Source organism: Streptopelia decaocto (genome assembly GCF_964273445.1).
Source record: "Streptopelia decaocto genome assembly, chromosome: 11".
In the NCBI taxonomy this organism is placed as follows: domain Eukaryota; kingdom Metazoa; phylum Chordata; class Aves; order Columbiformes; family Columbidae; genus Streptopelia; species Streptopelia decaocto.
This window is the reverse complement of record NC_138666.1, coordinates 11,228,089-11,241,838: the sequence shown is the minus strand read 5'-3', so window position 1 is coordinate 11,241,838 and position 13,750 is coordinate 11,228,089. Positions and strand designations below refer to the sequence as shown.

At 50.6% G+C, this 13,750-nt stretch overlaps 2 protein-coding genes across 3 annotated transcripts in view; one reads left to right on the top strand and one right to left on the bottom strand.

Moving 5' to 3' along the window:
* The window catches only part of COG4 (component of oligomeric golgi complex 4), a 371,279-nt gene that overhangs the window by 196,176 nt on the left and 161,353 nt on the right, over positions 1-13,750 (top strand). The window lies entirely within an intron of this gene.
* WDR59 (WD repeat domain 59) overlaps positions 1,866-13,750 on the bottom strand; it is a 50,233-nt gene continuing 38,348 nt past the window's right edge. Inside the window, exons 19-26 of one of the 2 annotated variants that reach the window (XM_082062732.1) lie at positions 11,372-11,505; positions 10,277-10,358; positions 8,341-8,453; positions 7,145-7,292; positions 6,981-7,053; positions 5,270-5,396; positions 4,734-4,876; positions 1,866-3,581 (exon numbers count right to left, since the gene is read on the bottom strand). In XM_082062732.1, coding sequence (XP_081918858.1) covers positions 3,346-3,581; positions 4,734-4,876; positions 5,270-5,396; positions 6,981-7,053; positions 7,145-7,292; positions 8,341-8,453; positions 10,277-10,358; positions 11,372-11,505 — 1,056 coding nt within the window. In that variant the 3' untranslated portion in view covers positions 1,866-3,345. Of the gene's footprint in view, positions 3,582-4,733; positions 4,877-5,269; positions 5,397-6,980; positions 7,054-7,144; positions 7,293-8,340; positions 8,454-10,276; positions 10,359-11,371; positions 11,506-13,750 lie in introns of those variants that run through there. The other variant, XR_014185140.1, reaches the window with a different exon arrangement.

Below are 13,750 nucleotides of genomic sequence, written 5' to 3'. Positions count from 1 at the left end.
CGGAGAACCTCAGCGAGGACAGGGAAGGCACCCCACACTCCTTACACCCCCGCTAGCTTTGCAGAGCACAAAAAGGCTTTAAAAAGCTGTCGGTGACCTCGAGGGCACAGTGTGGGCTGGCATGGGAGCCTTCTCTTCCAGTCATCCTTGGGAGAGCCAGTGTGGATGCAGCTGCAACAGTCCTGAGGATGTGCTTAGCAGGCAGCTGAAGCAAGCCTTGCCAAAGCAGCTGCTCAGCATCAGACCAAAGGTCCCTTGTGCTCAGCACCCTCCTGTGCAGAGGCCAGAGCCACGGGCAGGGTGCGAGCACAGGCACGAGGTGCAGCGGCTGCCAGCGCTGCTGGTTGGGATGCACAGGCAGGGCTCTGCAGGTGGGGGCTGGGATGGAGGTTCCCTCCCTGGAGGTGCCCAGCTGCTCCTAGAGCACCGGCAAACCCGTGGCACAGGTGATACCCCAAGGCAAGTGGTTTCACACCCTTCCCACGTGGCATGTGAAGAGCAAACTCCTGCCTTGTGCGGAGCAGCCAGTTTAATTCCATGACCCTGGTTCCTGCACTAGCAGAACTCATGAAGGGGATACCCTGCGCCTGGGACGCAGAACCAACCATGGGCTACAGCACTGCCCTTCAGCTGGATGCTCTATTTGATTTGCCTGGTTTGACCATAGCAGCAGCACCAGGGCTGGTTTGGTGCTCACTGGCATGTTCTGTGCCAAGAGCCCAAGCAGTGCTGGCCTCCTCTCCCATCCCTGCCACTGCTCCCTTCTCTAAAATCTGAGATTCAGAGTGAGATTCGGCCAGACTTGAGAACTTTTTGCACTTTACCAAGTTATGCCAAAAAGCAGGTGGGTAAGAGGACAAGTAGCTGAGGGGCAGAGCAGATGAAGGGGCTGGTGTGAGTCACCAGCACAGCAGCACGCTCCATTTCTGATCATTTATTCCAGACAGGGGTCACTGAGCAAAACGACTGCAATGCATTTCTCTTCTCTCAAAGCTCCAAGCAGATGAAATCAGCCATTCCTGTCTCCTTGTAATAGCCAGTTCTGCATTGAGCAAGACCGCTCCCAAAGCCGCCACCACACACGCTGCAGGGTGTGAGACAAATGCCCGCAGCGTCCGGGAAGAAATTCCACCTACCAGTGCAGGGTTGCACAAACAGCCACAGCAAGTGCTTTTCCGCCTTCCTCTGAAGCATCAGTCGCCCTCCAGCTCGGAGGTATTCAGATACTGCAGAGATAGTCTGTAATGGACTGTAATACACATAAATACTGCAATCTGTTGGTCCGTCATCTTTAAATAACAAGCCTCTTTTTCCTTCCAACCTACAAGCACACTCAAGTATGGAAATGAAAATACTTCCGAGCTGAATGGCTGCCACGTAGGAAGGTGGAGGGCGGGAGCCCTCTCCTCCCCAGGCTCCTGGCAGAGAGCACCCTTGCCCCAGGGCCAGTGCAGCAAACACGGCAGCACCCCCGCGCCCGCCTGCTCTCTGGGGGCACAGACACTGCCTGGGGCTGCCCCAGACTGCAGGATGTGGGGTTTGGTTTGCTGGGAGCTCAGACACCACCCCGCTTCATTTTTGCAAGAGGCACATCGTGCCCTGTGGGCAGTTCCCAGGCCAGTGTGACAAGGCAGTGCCACACACCGTCACATCGTCCCTGCACAAAGGCAGCTGCTGCGAGAGCCAGGGGTGGGGGTCCCAGCAGCAGCCAGTGACCCCCCAGCTACCACAGGGCTCTGCCACTATCAGGCACAGGTGTCCAGAGAGGGATCCCCACTTTGGGGTGGAGGGAGAGGGCTGTGGGGTGCAACGCTGGGAGAGGGAGGTCCTGAGGGAGGCAGAACTAGCATAGTGACACCAAGATCTGTCAGAACAGCACTTAAAAAAATAATTTTAATGTTTAAGATACACCATCTGTTCATCCCACAGCAGGATCGCGCAGCCTGAGTTAGCGCAGAGGTTAGGAGCCGGCATGGCCCGCGGTCCTGCTCAGCAGGCAAGAGCAGAGCAGGGGATCAGTGCCGGCGTGGGGTAACACCAGCAGGCTAAGCCCTGACCACATGTTTACCCGAAACCAAAGCTCAGGCTGAAGCCTGCTCAGGAGAGGCACAAGCTGTGTACACAACCACACAGCAGCATCCCCGGGATGGGAGCGCCCAGCAGGCACAGCCCCAAACAGATTGATTGATCCAGTACATTCTCCAAATGAAACTCCACAGGGAGAAAAGGCACAAACCTTTTGCCTCTGTGAATCCCACCACCCTTCCAAAACCCTTTTTCCCCTAGAAATTGCTGCCTCCCTGGCTCAGGAGCCTGATCACTCAAGTGCATCAGCAGCAAATCTCAAATTATTCATTGATTCCCTCCAAAGAGCCTGGAGAAAACAGCCAAAGGAACTGGCATGGAGCAGGTGTCGTCCTTAAGTTTTCTCAGTAAGGAAGCAAAGGTTTTCTGAAACACCTTCAGATGCCACCATCCATGGAAACACTGTGTGGATCCCAAACTCCAAAGGCAGATGCCTTTCCCAGTCACCAGGATTTGTTGCCGACAAGGCAGGGACAGGCAAGTTAAAGTGCATTATATCACCCGGTCAGAGCTGGAGAGGGAGACACCATAAGAGTAATGGTACTAAAACTGCTGGAAGAAAGGAACTAATCCCAGTGACCTCAGGTGAACAGCTGAGCTTGTCACACCAGGCACAGGTACTGACCAGGGAGCAGGAAGCTATTTAGGAAGTAATCCTGAAGAACAGGGTTTTACTCTTTTGCTTTATGGGATAATCCAAATTATGTAAACAGCTGTTCAAAACAAGGACCCTGTTGCTTCCAAAAGTAACTTTGAGCACAGTCCCATGGACTATTTGCTCTTCAAGCACAGTTTACAGTTCCCCTCTAGAACTCACTTGCAAATTATTTCTGCTTTAACTGTGCAAAATTACTATTTTGCTCACTTTGAGCCCTGTCAGGAGGCACCTGGCAAGACACTGCATCACTGGAATGAGTTTGACTCTGCCAGGGGAGCACTTTCCAAAGGAGCTTTTTGACACCCCCTCATCCCAATGGAGACTGGCCAATATTCAGACACTCTTCTGCAGGTGAGAGCAATTCTTCTGGTCTGGCATCCATTGCCAGCAATGGACATGGGGAGTTTGGGCAAATCGGTCTGAAAGCAACCTGGGAAGTGTAGGAACACTGGAAGCACTTGTAAATGTCACCGCAGCGCACCACCACGACATCCTGCTTCAGGTCCCTGTGGCGTCTCCTCCAGACACTGTGGAGCAGAACTCGAATGGCTTGGGAATTAAATATTAAGTCCAGTTCAGGTGCACCCTGCTGCCACCACTGCTCAGAAGGTGCTCTCGAGCAGGCAGTGGCATCCGCAGCCCGTGGGGCAAACCTCTTGGGTGCGAAACCACTCCATCATATGGCTGGTGTGGCCTCCGTGTCCGCAGGTCAGGCAGAAATTCGAGGAGCCTCGCACTGCCACGTGGCAGATAGCGCACTGGAAGGTGAAGCCCTTGCAGATGGCACACTGGGTGCCGCGCACCTCGCTGCGGCAGTGGCTGCAGTACACGCCAAACTCTGGGGAGGTGGGAAAGAAACGGAGAGAAAGGCAATCAGTGCTGGCAGAATCGTGGACAAAGCAGCCCTGTGTGCAGCCCCCCACTTGACAGCCAAGCCCCCTGAACCCACTGCCCAAGAGGACTGACTCCAGTCAGCCCAGGAGGGATCCTGCCGCAAGGCGAGAGGACAGTGTGTTGTACGGGTCTCAGTTTGGTCTCCATGCAGGAGCAAAGACACTGGCAATCAGCATGCCGGGGCACAAACTGGCCCCTGGATTTCCCTGATGGCTAAACAGCTATTGGCTGGGAACGTGTCTCAGATTTTTAGCTCGGGACATGCTGACACATGCTATGGAGATGAAGGGTTCCTGCTGGTCTCATCTGCCTCACATCACTATGAAGTGTAACTAAGAGCAAACGAGAACGGCCTTTGTTTCTCATCACAGAGTGAACACAGTACATTCGATGCACAGTATCAGTGTCATGACTATTAGTCATGAGGGGCAATGGCAGTGGTCAAAGCCACCAATTTTCACTCCAGTTACTCCCCTGGAGCTGCCCCTGGTGACAAGGTGAGACGGTATCAAGAGCTGAGCAAGCAACTGATGCATATCTGGCATCTCTCACCCGCTCCTCTCCTCCCAGAGACCTAGCAGGAAGACATTTCAGCAACTGTCCTTAAGCAGCAATTCTGGGCAGCTATGCTGCTGAAAATACTCTGGAAGAAATGTCCTATTTGCCATTTCTTGGCTAGTTCACCTACAGTTAGAGATGTTGCAATTTTGTGCATGCACTACAAGGAAACTTCAGCCTAGAATCAGACATTGAGACAGTGCATGTCTGGGCTCTTTTTCAGAGGGAATAAAGAACAGCCATTAGCATAAATAACTCAACATTGCTCGTGTAGAAATACATTTCCATTGCTCATGGAAATATATCTTTCCAGCTTCACTGGGGAGACATTACAGTCTACAAAGCCCTTGGGCCAACATCTATAAGCCTCATTTCCACCCAGAGCTGCGAAGCAGCTAAAGCCATTCACTGGCAGAGCAAACCTCTGGGCAGAACGATGGACACTTTTGACCCGCCTGCTGACCGCAGGTTCCCAAGCCCCCGAGGCACAGCCGTGGCTCTGCCCGGGCAGCAGGAGCAGACCGAAGCCAGGACTCACCAATCCCCTTGTGAGGATCAGGAGGACAAGACACAAATTTCAGAACCTCAGCTCGCTTCTCTCGCAGGCCCCAGCGATAAAGGATTTCTCCATAGCACTTCTTGAAGTCATCAAATTGCTGAGTGTTGGCAGGATCCAGGAGCCTGAAGGAACAAACAGGGTTGCTGTCCACCTGATTGACTCTCTGACTGTTTGCAATTCTCTTCCCAGTGACGGCTATGCCACCAGCTCATATCGCTAGAAGAGCCACAGATTACTTCCCACATCTTGCTGAAACATTGCTGAATGCAATGCTATGCACAAGGGGGTGAAGAACGGGTGGACCACCATCTGGGGCCACTTATAGATATATCATATGCAATTCCAGCAGAGCTGATCTGCAGTATGAAGTTTCTTCAAGCAACTACCTGAATGAAAGGGTCTAAGAGCAGGCATACTACTTCACAACAGGAACAGAGACCTGGCTATAGAGTTCTACCTGACCTAGGCACAGAGTCACACGTCCCTGAAGACCCCCAAGACATGCCATAACCTACCTTTTGTTTTTCTCATGCTGGTCTTTCTCACGTTCACGATGATCGGGATACATTAGGTTTCCATAGCGGAAGTCATCTGGAGAAGACTCGCACCAGGGAGTGGACGCCTGCTCTGTGTCTTTGTTTGCTGCAAGCATCAAAAGGCTGTGAGCGTAGCTCAGAGCTCATGAGCACAACCTCCGCGAAACTGGGGTGGGGAAGGAGACATGGAAGACTACATGTCCACACACCTCAGTCTCCTCTCTATGACACGGTTGTATCACCTTTTGCATTCCTACAAACACTGCCCTGACTTAGAAAGCTACGTGCCAAGCTCTACTTGCCAAGTGCTTCTACTGCATTTCTGGTGACAGGATGGAAATGGGGATCACCAGGCAGAGAAATCTAATATGGAGGAACCCCTTTGGCCTTCCACTTTAGACAAAAAGTATCTGGACAATCAGTCCCATGGAGTTTGCTTGGGAACATTCTCCCCATCAGGCCAGGCTCCTCTTCCCTGGGCAGGGAGCACTGTCATCACCAGGGCTGCAGTTACGTAAAGGGGCCTCTGTATGTCAGGTGCTGCCCTGGGGGCAGGGAGAAGGCTGCTAATAACCGCTACAAGACAACACCAACTCCGTTAACCCCCACTGTCCGCTCTTCCCATGTCACATATGCCTTGATATCTCACTGAAAAGTCACAGCTTTGGTGCTAACAGGGCTGATGCTGCCCCAGGTCATTTATATCGCTTGGAATCAGCCAACAGCTGCAACTCTGACACTGGAGCCCTTACTGGTGATCTGTCTTTGAACAGAAAATGTCCTTATGCCCATGGACATTCATGCCACTGAGAACCCAGCATTCCTGACTGCTGCTGTTCGTCTGTGGCAGGTGAAAGCACAGCATTGTTTTTTCCCCTGAACCCTGTGGAACCAGCTCGCTGATGACACTATGAGGTCACCCGTGATAATGGTTGAATGATTGTAGTGACTGGGAGAGGTGTTTGAAGACTGGAGGAAAGCAAATGTCATTCCTGTCTTCAGAAAAGGCAAGAAGAAGGACCCGGGGAACCACAGACCAGTCAGCCTCACCTCCCTCCCTGGGAAGCTGATGGAGCAGCTAATCCTGGGAACCATCTCCAGGCACATGAGGGACAAGGAAATTACCAGGAGGAGTCGGCACAGACAACAGCCTCAAATTGCGCAAAGCGCCAGGGCTGTGGAAAGCTGACGGCACCAGGCAGCAGCGAGGCAGTTGCCCCGAGTGCTTGATATGGCCAGGCTGGAAGCAAAATGGTACAAACTGGTCTGTAATTGTCTCCAACTGGAAAAAGTAATCAGTGGGAGCTCTTGGCTCTGGACCGACTTGTGATCCAGCGGCCTAGCTTGGTACGCCTAGGGAGTTTGTGAACAGTTTCTCCCGGTCAGGCAATATGCTACAGAAGTCAGAAGGGGCAGGACTGGGGGAGCATCGACACGGTGACTGTGAGCCCTGCTCACTTCCAGCCATGGAGTCACATCATGTTGGCCAAGCCCTGGAAAGCTGCTCTGGCAAAGTACATCTGCAATTACAGACAGTACTAATTATCTTTCTTCCTCACCAAGAGAGCCATCTAAAATCCAGGCCAGAAGGGAGACAGATTCCTCTGTTTACTACCCAGGTCTCAATACACAGAATCAGAAATTGGTTGGGGTTGGAAGGGATGCCTGGAGATCATCTAGTCTAACTCACCTATGCTCCAGCCTCCAGTGCCAAGTCCAGGATCTGACATGCTGGAACAGGAGCCAGAGGAAGTAAAGCTTGGCTGTTGAGAGGGAAAGGAGAGGAAATCATGTCATCTACATCAGAGATGGTCAAAGATATCCAAGACAAACAGGAAAGAAATGCACTCATACGTATCGGCTGTGGGAGGCCAGGTTGGAGGCACGCTGAGGAAAGGGGCCGTAGGAGTTTGGGCATCCCTGGAGCCTGGATTGGGCTTCAAACACGCTGCACAGCATGGCCAGGGTCTGCACATCGTGGAGCTGTGAGTAATGAGCCAGCCTGGGAAATGAAAGAGATAGTATGTGACTGGGCAGAGTTCACTGGGAAACATATCAAGACTCCAGGGCAACTAATTTCATGCCTGTTGCATAAATTGATCTATTGATCTGGGTCATATCACTGCTCAGAGGAGGCATCTGCAGGACTAGGTTGTCTTTTCCATCACACCTTTGAGGAGCCAAATCCTCCCTCTGGAAACACACAAGGATGGGAGCTCTGGGAATCCAGAAGTACTCATAGCCTTATTATCCCAAGTTCATGCAGCTTCAGAAACAAGGTCCACAGGACTGATTTTAACTGGATATAAAGCTGGAGCCATTAGACTCACCCCTAGCCACACTGTCTTTTTGACAAAGCCCTCTACAAGCAAGTATCCCGCATCTAGATCACAAGGTAAAACCCCACCACAGTTTTTCTGGATGGTTCTGAAGTTCCTGGATTGCTCTGAAGACTCAGAGTGATGAAGAACTACCTGTCCTCCCCTGCCACAGAGCAGGAAAAAGCCTGATCAAGCAACTGCATGCAAAGTACACCACACAAATCCTGGGCCTCCAAACAGGGTGTATTGACAGATAATATCAGTTATGTCCCCTCCTGAACAGATTCACTGGCAGGTGGACACTTGCAGCTCATACTTGGCTTGGGGACCAGAGGAATGATTGCCCAGCAATGCTGCACAGCAACAGGGAATTTGAAGGTGAACAAACCAGCTGCAGCAACACACTCATTTAGGAGGTGGGGAGCAGAAAACCAAAATCTCCAAGTCAGGCACTGCGGGTGTGCTGGAAAGCAGAGCTCCCAACTGCACCCGGCCTATTGCTCAATGTCAGCCAAGACCTGGGTGCTTGGTGGGAGGCCAAATGCTGCCTCCTGTATGTCATAAACACACTTGCAGCTTCCCTTCTTGATGTATCTCAGGCTTGAGAGGGGAAAAAAGCTGTGGCAGTAAGTCCTCCAAGTCTGAAATGATGCATTACAAAGTACATAGTTATGGAGGGCTTTGCTTTAGCAATCATTCCCCAGCACCCCCCGGCATTCAGACACCTACAAGGACTCCAGTAATTGACGTCCAAATGGATGTTGTGCCCAAGGTATCTCCAAATCTGGGTCAGACTTCGGTCCAAGGCAGAGATCAGTGGCTACCATAGCCAGTGACCAAACCTGGTGGACAGGAAGGAAGAGCATCAAAGCTACAATTAAGAAATAACCACACTCCCAGGGCATGGGTGTACACAAATTCACTCACGGACAGATAATAATGAAACTTTTTTTTTTTCAATCCTGGCAGCAGGGAGCAGTTTCAGCTTCTATGTCACAAAAAATATACAGAGTAACACAGAAGACCCAAAGCTTTCCCTGTCCCATTTGTTTTGAGTTTGGGTTAAACTTTGAAGAAGAATAGTCTATAGTCTAACAGATCTGTCAGGGTAGCTTAACAGACCTGTTAGTGCATTTTGTATTCACAAGCCTCAAAGGGTTTATATTTGATATAGTTCTTGGGTTCAGAGATGTCTGGTGGCAGAAGGTTTACTGGTGAATCATTATTTGCATGAGAAGTATCTTTTGATTAGCTACGAGTGTTACTGAACACCTCTGTTCTCCTAGCATGGCCCAGCAGAGACACAAATAGTTTCCATTTCTATTCCAACAGTTTAACTATTTCATGTGAAATTTCTCCTTCATTTAGCATCCTCTACTCTGAAAACAGTTCCACATTTTCAGTCTCTACATCACTGATCTAAGAATGTTTTTTCTACTGTGCCTTTCAAAACGGGGCAATTAGAACATTCCAGGGAAAAGCAAAGCTCCTAGTTCGGCATGAAAAAAGAGCAGGAAGGGAAAAAAAGGAGCATGGTGCTGGAAAGACAGCAGAAATCAGAGAACTGTCAACACAGAAAAGTAAAGAAAAAAACAAGCGCTCCAAGTACAAAAAACAGCCAGGAACAGTAATTCCATAGCTGCTCACTCTGAAACCAGAGAGAAACTGGAAAAAGGACAGGGCTGAGTATGAGTATAGAATGGAAATGGGAAAGATGTCGCTTCCTACACTGGTGCAGAGCACATCTCACATGTCACCTGCAACTCAAGCCTCCATGTCTGCTAGGAGCAAGGCAAACTGTGGTACAGGCTGGACTTAAAATGGACAGAGAAAAACAAGCAACAAACAGAGGTATCTCAGTGCTGAAGTTATTCTACCTGAGGTCCGGTCTAACACAGGAAAACGAGACAGCCAGACGAAGCACAAGCAAAGGAGAACCAGACCTACGTTCTCTCTCCTGGTCTAGCAGAACTCACCAAGAAGCAAGAAAACAGCTTGTGTTTGCTTCTGCTGAGACCAGGTAAACCTACACGTGTTCCCTGCCCGGGTCTAGGAAGAGCCAAATGCTCAGGAGAGGTGCACATGTCACTCTGGCAGTGCCAGCCCGCTCCTGTCGCTTTCAGGCACTCCTGAGTCCTGTTAAATGTTCTGCCTTTTGTGATGGACTAATCACAAGGAAAAGGTTGGGCCACAATAGCCATTTTTCTCCTATTACTAGTTCTGGGGCTGGGTCCTTGCGCTGAGACTCTTGTGGGGAGAAGCAAGCTGCAGTCAGCACCCATTGCCAGTGCAGATGAATGCCGAACAACGGGAACGATTGCATAAGACAAAATCACCTCCCAAAATGCTGACAGCAGCTAGGCAACTGTGCGCACAGTTACTCCATTTACTGACTCAAAAGTAGGCTGCATTCCGTGCTTTGCCTGCAGAAATTCCCTGAAAAATGTGCTTCCCTCAGTTTGGCAAAGGGCGTAGAACAATGTGCTTACAGCCTGGGGAAGCAATCTCTCGATGCCAAGAGTCAATGAGGTAGAGACCACCTCTGCAGCTGTTCCACTGGCCTCGGTTCACCAACCAGAGACTCCCAGAACAACTGCAGAACCCAGGTGGCTGTTGGCTATCAAGGTGACAGCACAAGCCATTTCAGGGTAGCACGGCATAATACCTGTACAAGATCCCTCCGTCCCACAGCCAACGCCGAGGCAGCATTCTTCTGGCAAGTCTCCTGGATATTATTCACATTCAATCTAAAAAGAAAGGAGACAGCTCAGTGCTGGTTGGCACATCACCTGTGAAGGTGGAGAGAGAGGGGGGAAAATATTCTTGGCAGCAATGAGTAACCCAGAACCTCCTCATCAATGAGCCTGCAAGCATGGCCAGGATTCCATCCCTTCCTTCTCTGTTTTTCAAGGGTCATGGCTGTCCTTCTCCCACTATTCATCTTCACTATCATGCCACACATCAAGTCCAGCTCCAAACCAGCTGGGATTGATACAAAGAAGTACCATTTCCAAGGAGATATTGGACTACTCAAAAATAGACCACAGAAACAATCAGAGGGTGGGAGCACCTCTGCTATGATGACAGGCTGAGAGTGTTGGTATTGTTCAGCCAGCAGAAGAAAAGGCTCATTAAGGTCTTACTCATTAAGGTCTTCTAGTACCTAAAGGGGACCTACAAGAAAGCTGGAGAGGAACTTCTTACCAGGGTGATAAGTAGTGATAAGACAAGGGGTAATGGCTTTAAACGGAAAGAGAGGAGATTTAGATCAGATATATAAGGAACAAATTCTTCCCCCTGAGGGTGGTGAGGCCCTGGCACAGGCTGCCCAGAGAAGCTGTGGATTCCCCATCCCTGGGAGTGTCCAAGGCCAGGCTGGATGGGGCTTTGAGCAACCTGGTCTAGCAGAACGTGGCCCTGCCCATGGCAGGGGGGTTGGAACTAGACAATCTTCAAGGTCCCTTCCAACCCAAACCATTCTATGATTCTGTGATCTTCAGTGATAATGCTGGAACAACAGTTCAAACTCTGTATACAATACCCCATCACAAATTTCTTCCATCACACTTTTTGGATTTATAGGTGACAAGTTCCCCCTCACAGACAGAGGGATACCATAAAAAAGCAGCTAAGCAAGAACAGAGGAAGAAGGTACAGAAACATTCAAAGATCAGTGCTGACTGATGTCAGGATTATAGCACAGCAATGCCAAAGACAGCTGCTCTCATTTGGGAAAGGATGTCAGCCCATACGTACTCACATGTAGAGCTCTCCCAGCAGCTTGTGGACAGGCAGCAAGCAGGAAATATCTTGGATAATAACTTTCCCGGCAGCTTTGATGGGTCGGTTGTTGGCATCTGTCCCCTCTCGTTTGCTTTTCCACCTCCTTGATTTCTGCAGGACAAATGGCAACATGTTAGTGGAAAGGACAGCAGGCTTCTTGGGCTAGGGAACAAAGCACTAGGGTCAGGAATAATGCAAGCAGCACCCAAACCTGCCTTTCAGAAGGCTCTCTGTTACCCTGCAAAACACCAATGACATGCCCAGGAGAATAAGCATCTCCATCTGTAGGAAGTGAAAAGCAGATCAAGGCAGCGAGCTCAAGGTCAAACTCACTGAAAAGTATTTTGTGAGTTCCCCTGTGAAAGCCAATAAGAGAACAAATTGGCATCAGGATGCCAATCAAACCTGGGCAGGTTTGGCAGGAGGATGATTCAATTCTCATTCAAGATCTGGTCTGGGAACCCTCTGCACACAGACCACCGCTGACTTCAGCCAACATCAGCACAGAGATATGTGGGAGGCAGCTTCGGGGCAACCTGGCGGCTCCAGACTGTCTCTTTGGGTCTCCCTGTGTTTGAGTACAGCCCTGTTTAGCGCCAGGGACAGGGCTCCCACCTCCTGCTTTATCAACAGCTTCAAACAAACAATAGGCAGATGATAAAGCAGGGCCCAAGTTTTCCTAGCAAGGCTCCTTAGCTAACATGCTCACAGCTACATACAGCTGGGTCAGGACATAAGGTGGTAGGGGAGAAGAAAGGAGAGGAATCAACACAAGGCAACAAAAACAAGAAGCTGATATTCCCAAATACTCCCTGTACCAGACCCAGGGGCCATTTCGATGCCAAGCTGCATCAAGCCATCTGGGCTGGATGAAACACCACAGAGTATTTGGCTGGTATCCTGGCCTCTTCCAGCTCCTCGCTCGAGGAAGAGAGATGAGGATGTGCAGGCAGAAGGCACTGGAGCTCTACCGAGGGAAGCACTGGCTGCTACACAGGGTTCCTAAGCGCAGCAAAGGATAAAGATGCTTTGCAATGCTGCTCCCCTCTGGCGTGTTCCCTCACTGACACACAGAGGCGATACTCCTGTACAGAAGTGTCTCTTGGTCATGCTGAGTTATGGAGGGTCTCCTGAGGCACTTGTGGCTTCCTAAACCTGTATCTGAAGCTGAACAGCCCCTTTGAAGGGGCCAGCAAAGCATCCCTGTGCTGATGGCTCCGCAGGGCAGGCAGAGCTCACACAGGCAACACATCGGTGCTCCTAAAGAGCAGGCTGGGCTACAGGAAGGGCAGGACCTGGACCTGCAAGCAAGGTCACCTCTCCTGTGGCTGCTGGGCCAGTTCTGGGATGGCTGGGGCGCCAAACTGCCTTTGACCACAATCATGCAATCCTGTGAGAACCTGGGCAGGCTTATCACAGACATTAAATGCCCTTAAATAAAATAAATAACCTTAAGAAATTAATTCCTCCTTCAATGCCTGCCTGGTCCAAGCTTACGCCAATGTGCTGAGAGGTCTGGCTGTGCTGAGCACACTGCTGGCACATACCACGAGAAGCAAAAAGGATGTGAGGATGTGCTCCTGAAGTCACTCTGGGCACTGAGTGACCAAGGCTCAGAGGCTGGAGCACAGGCCTGACAGTAAGTGAATGAGATGTTTCAGACTTGAAGGTGGATTTTTGCAGTGATGCCCACATGACAGAGCATCACCAGTTGCCCTGGGCTTCCACTGCTCCCCAGAGTAAAAAGGAGAAGGGACTCATAGAATCACAGAATGGTTTGGGTTGGAAGGGACCTTCAAAGCTCATCCAGTGCCACCCCTGCCATGAGCAGGGACATCTTCACCAGATCAGGTTGCTCAGAGCCCCGTCCAGCCTGGCCTGGGATGTCTCCAGGGATGGCGCATCCACCACCTCTCTGGGCAACCAGAATGCTGATGCAACTCAGTCTTCAGGGGTGCCAAATGCTAGAGGAAACAGGGCTGTCAGTGTTCAGCACTATGGAAAATCTGGCTGACCAGGGCATGATTCTGTTCTCTGCCACATTCCCTCTAGTCTTCATTCACCCAAGGAGAACTTGCCTGCAGGATTTATCTGCTGCGTCATTCTGAAGCTGAGAAGAGCAATGTAATGGTAGGTGGCCAGAACGTGGGCAGGTGGGAGACCAAACTCTCTTCAGTTCATCAGCTCCTAATCAAGGAACTGTCTGGATCAGGTCCAGCTCTCTTGCCATCAGGCAGACTACACCTCTTTTGACAACGTCTAAAAACAGAGCTACCTGCCCTGTGCTGAAGGATATGGACTGTACTTCAACAAGGTTCCCAAATAACAGCAGCACCTGGAACCTCATTCCTTGTCA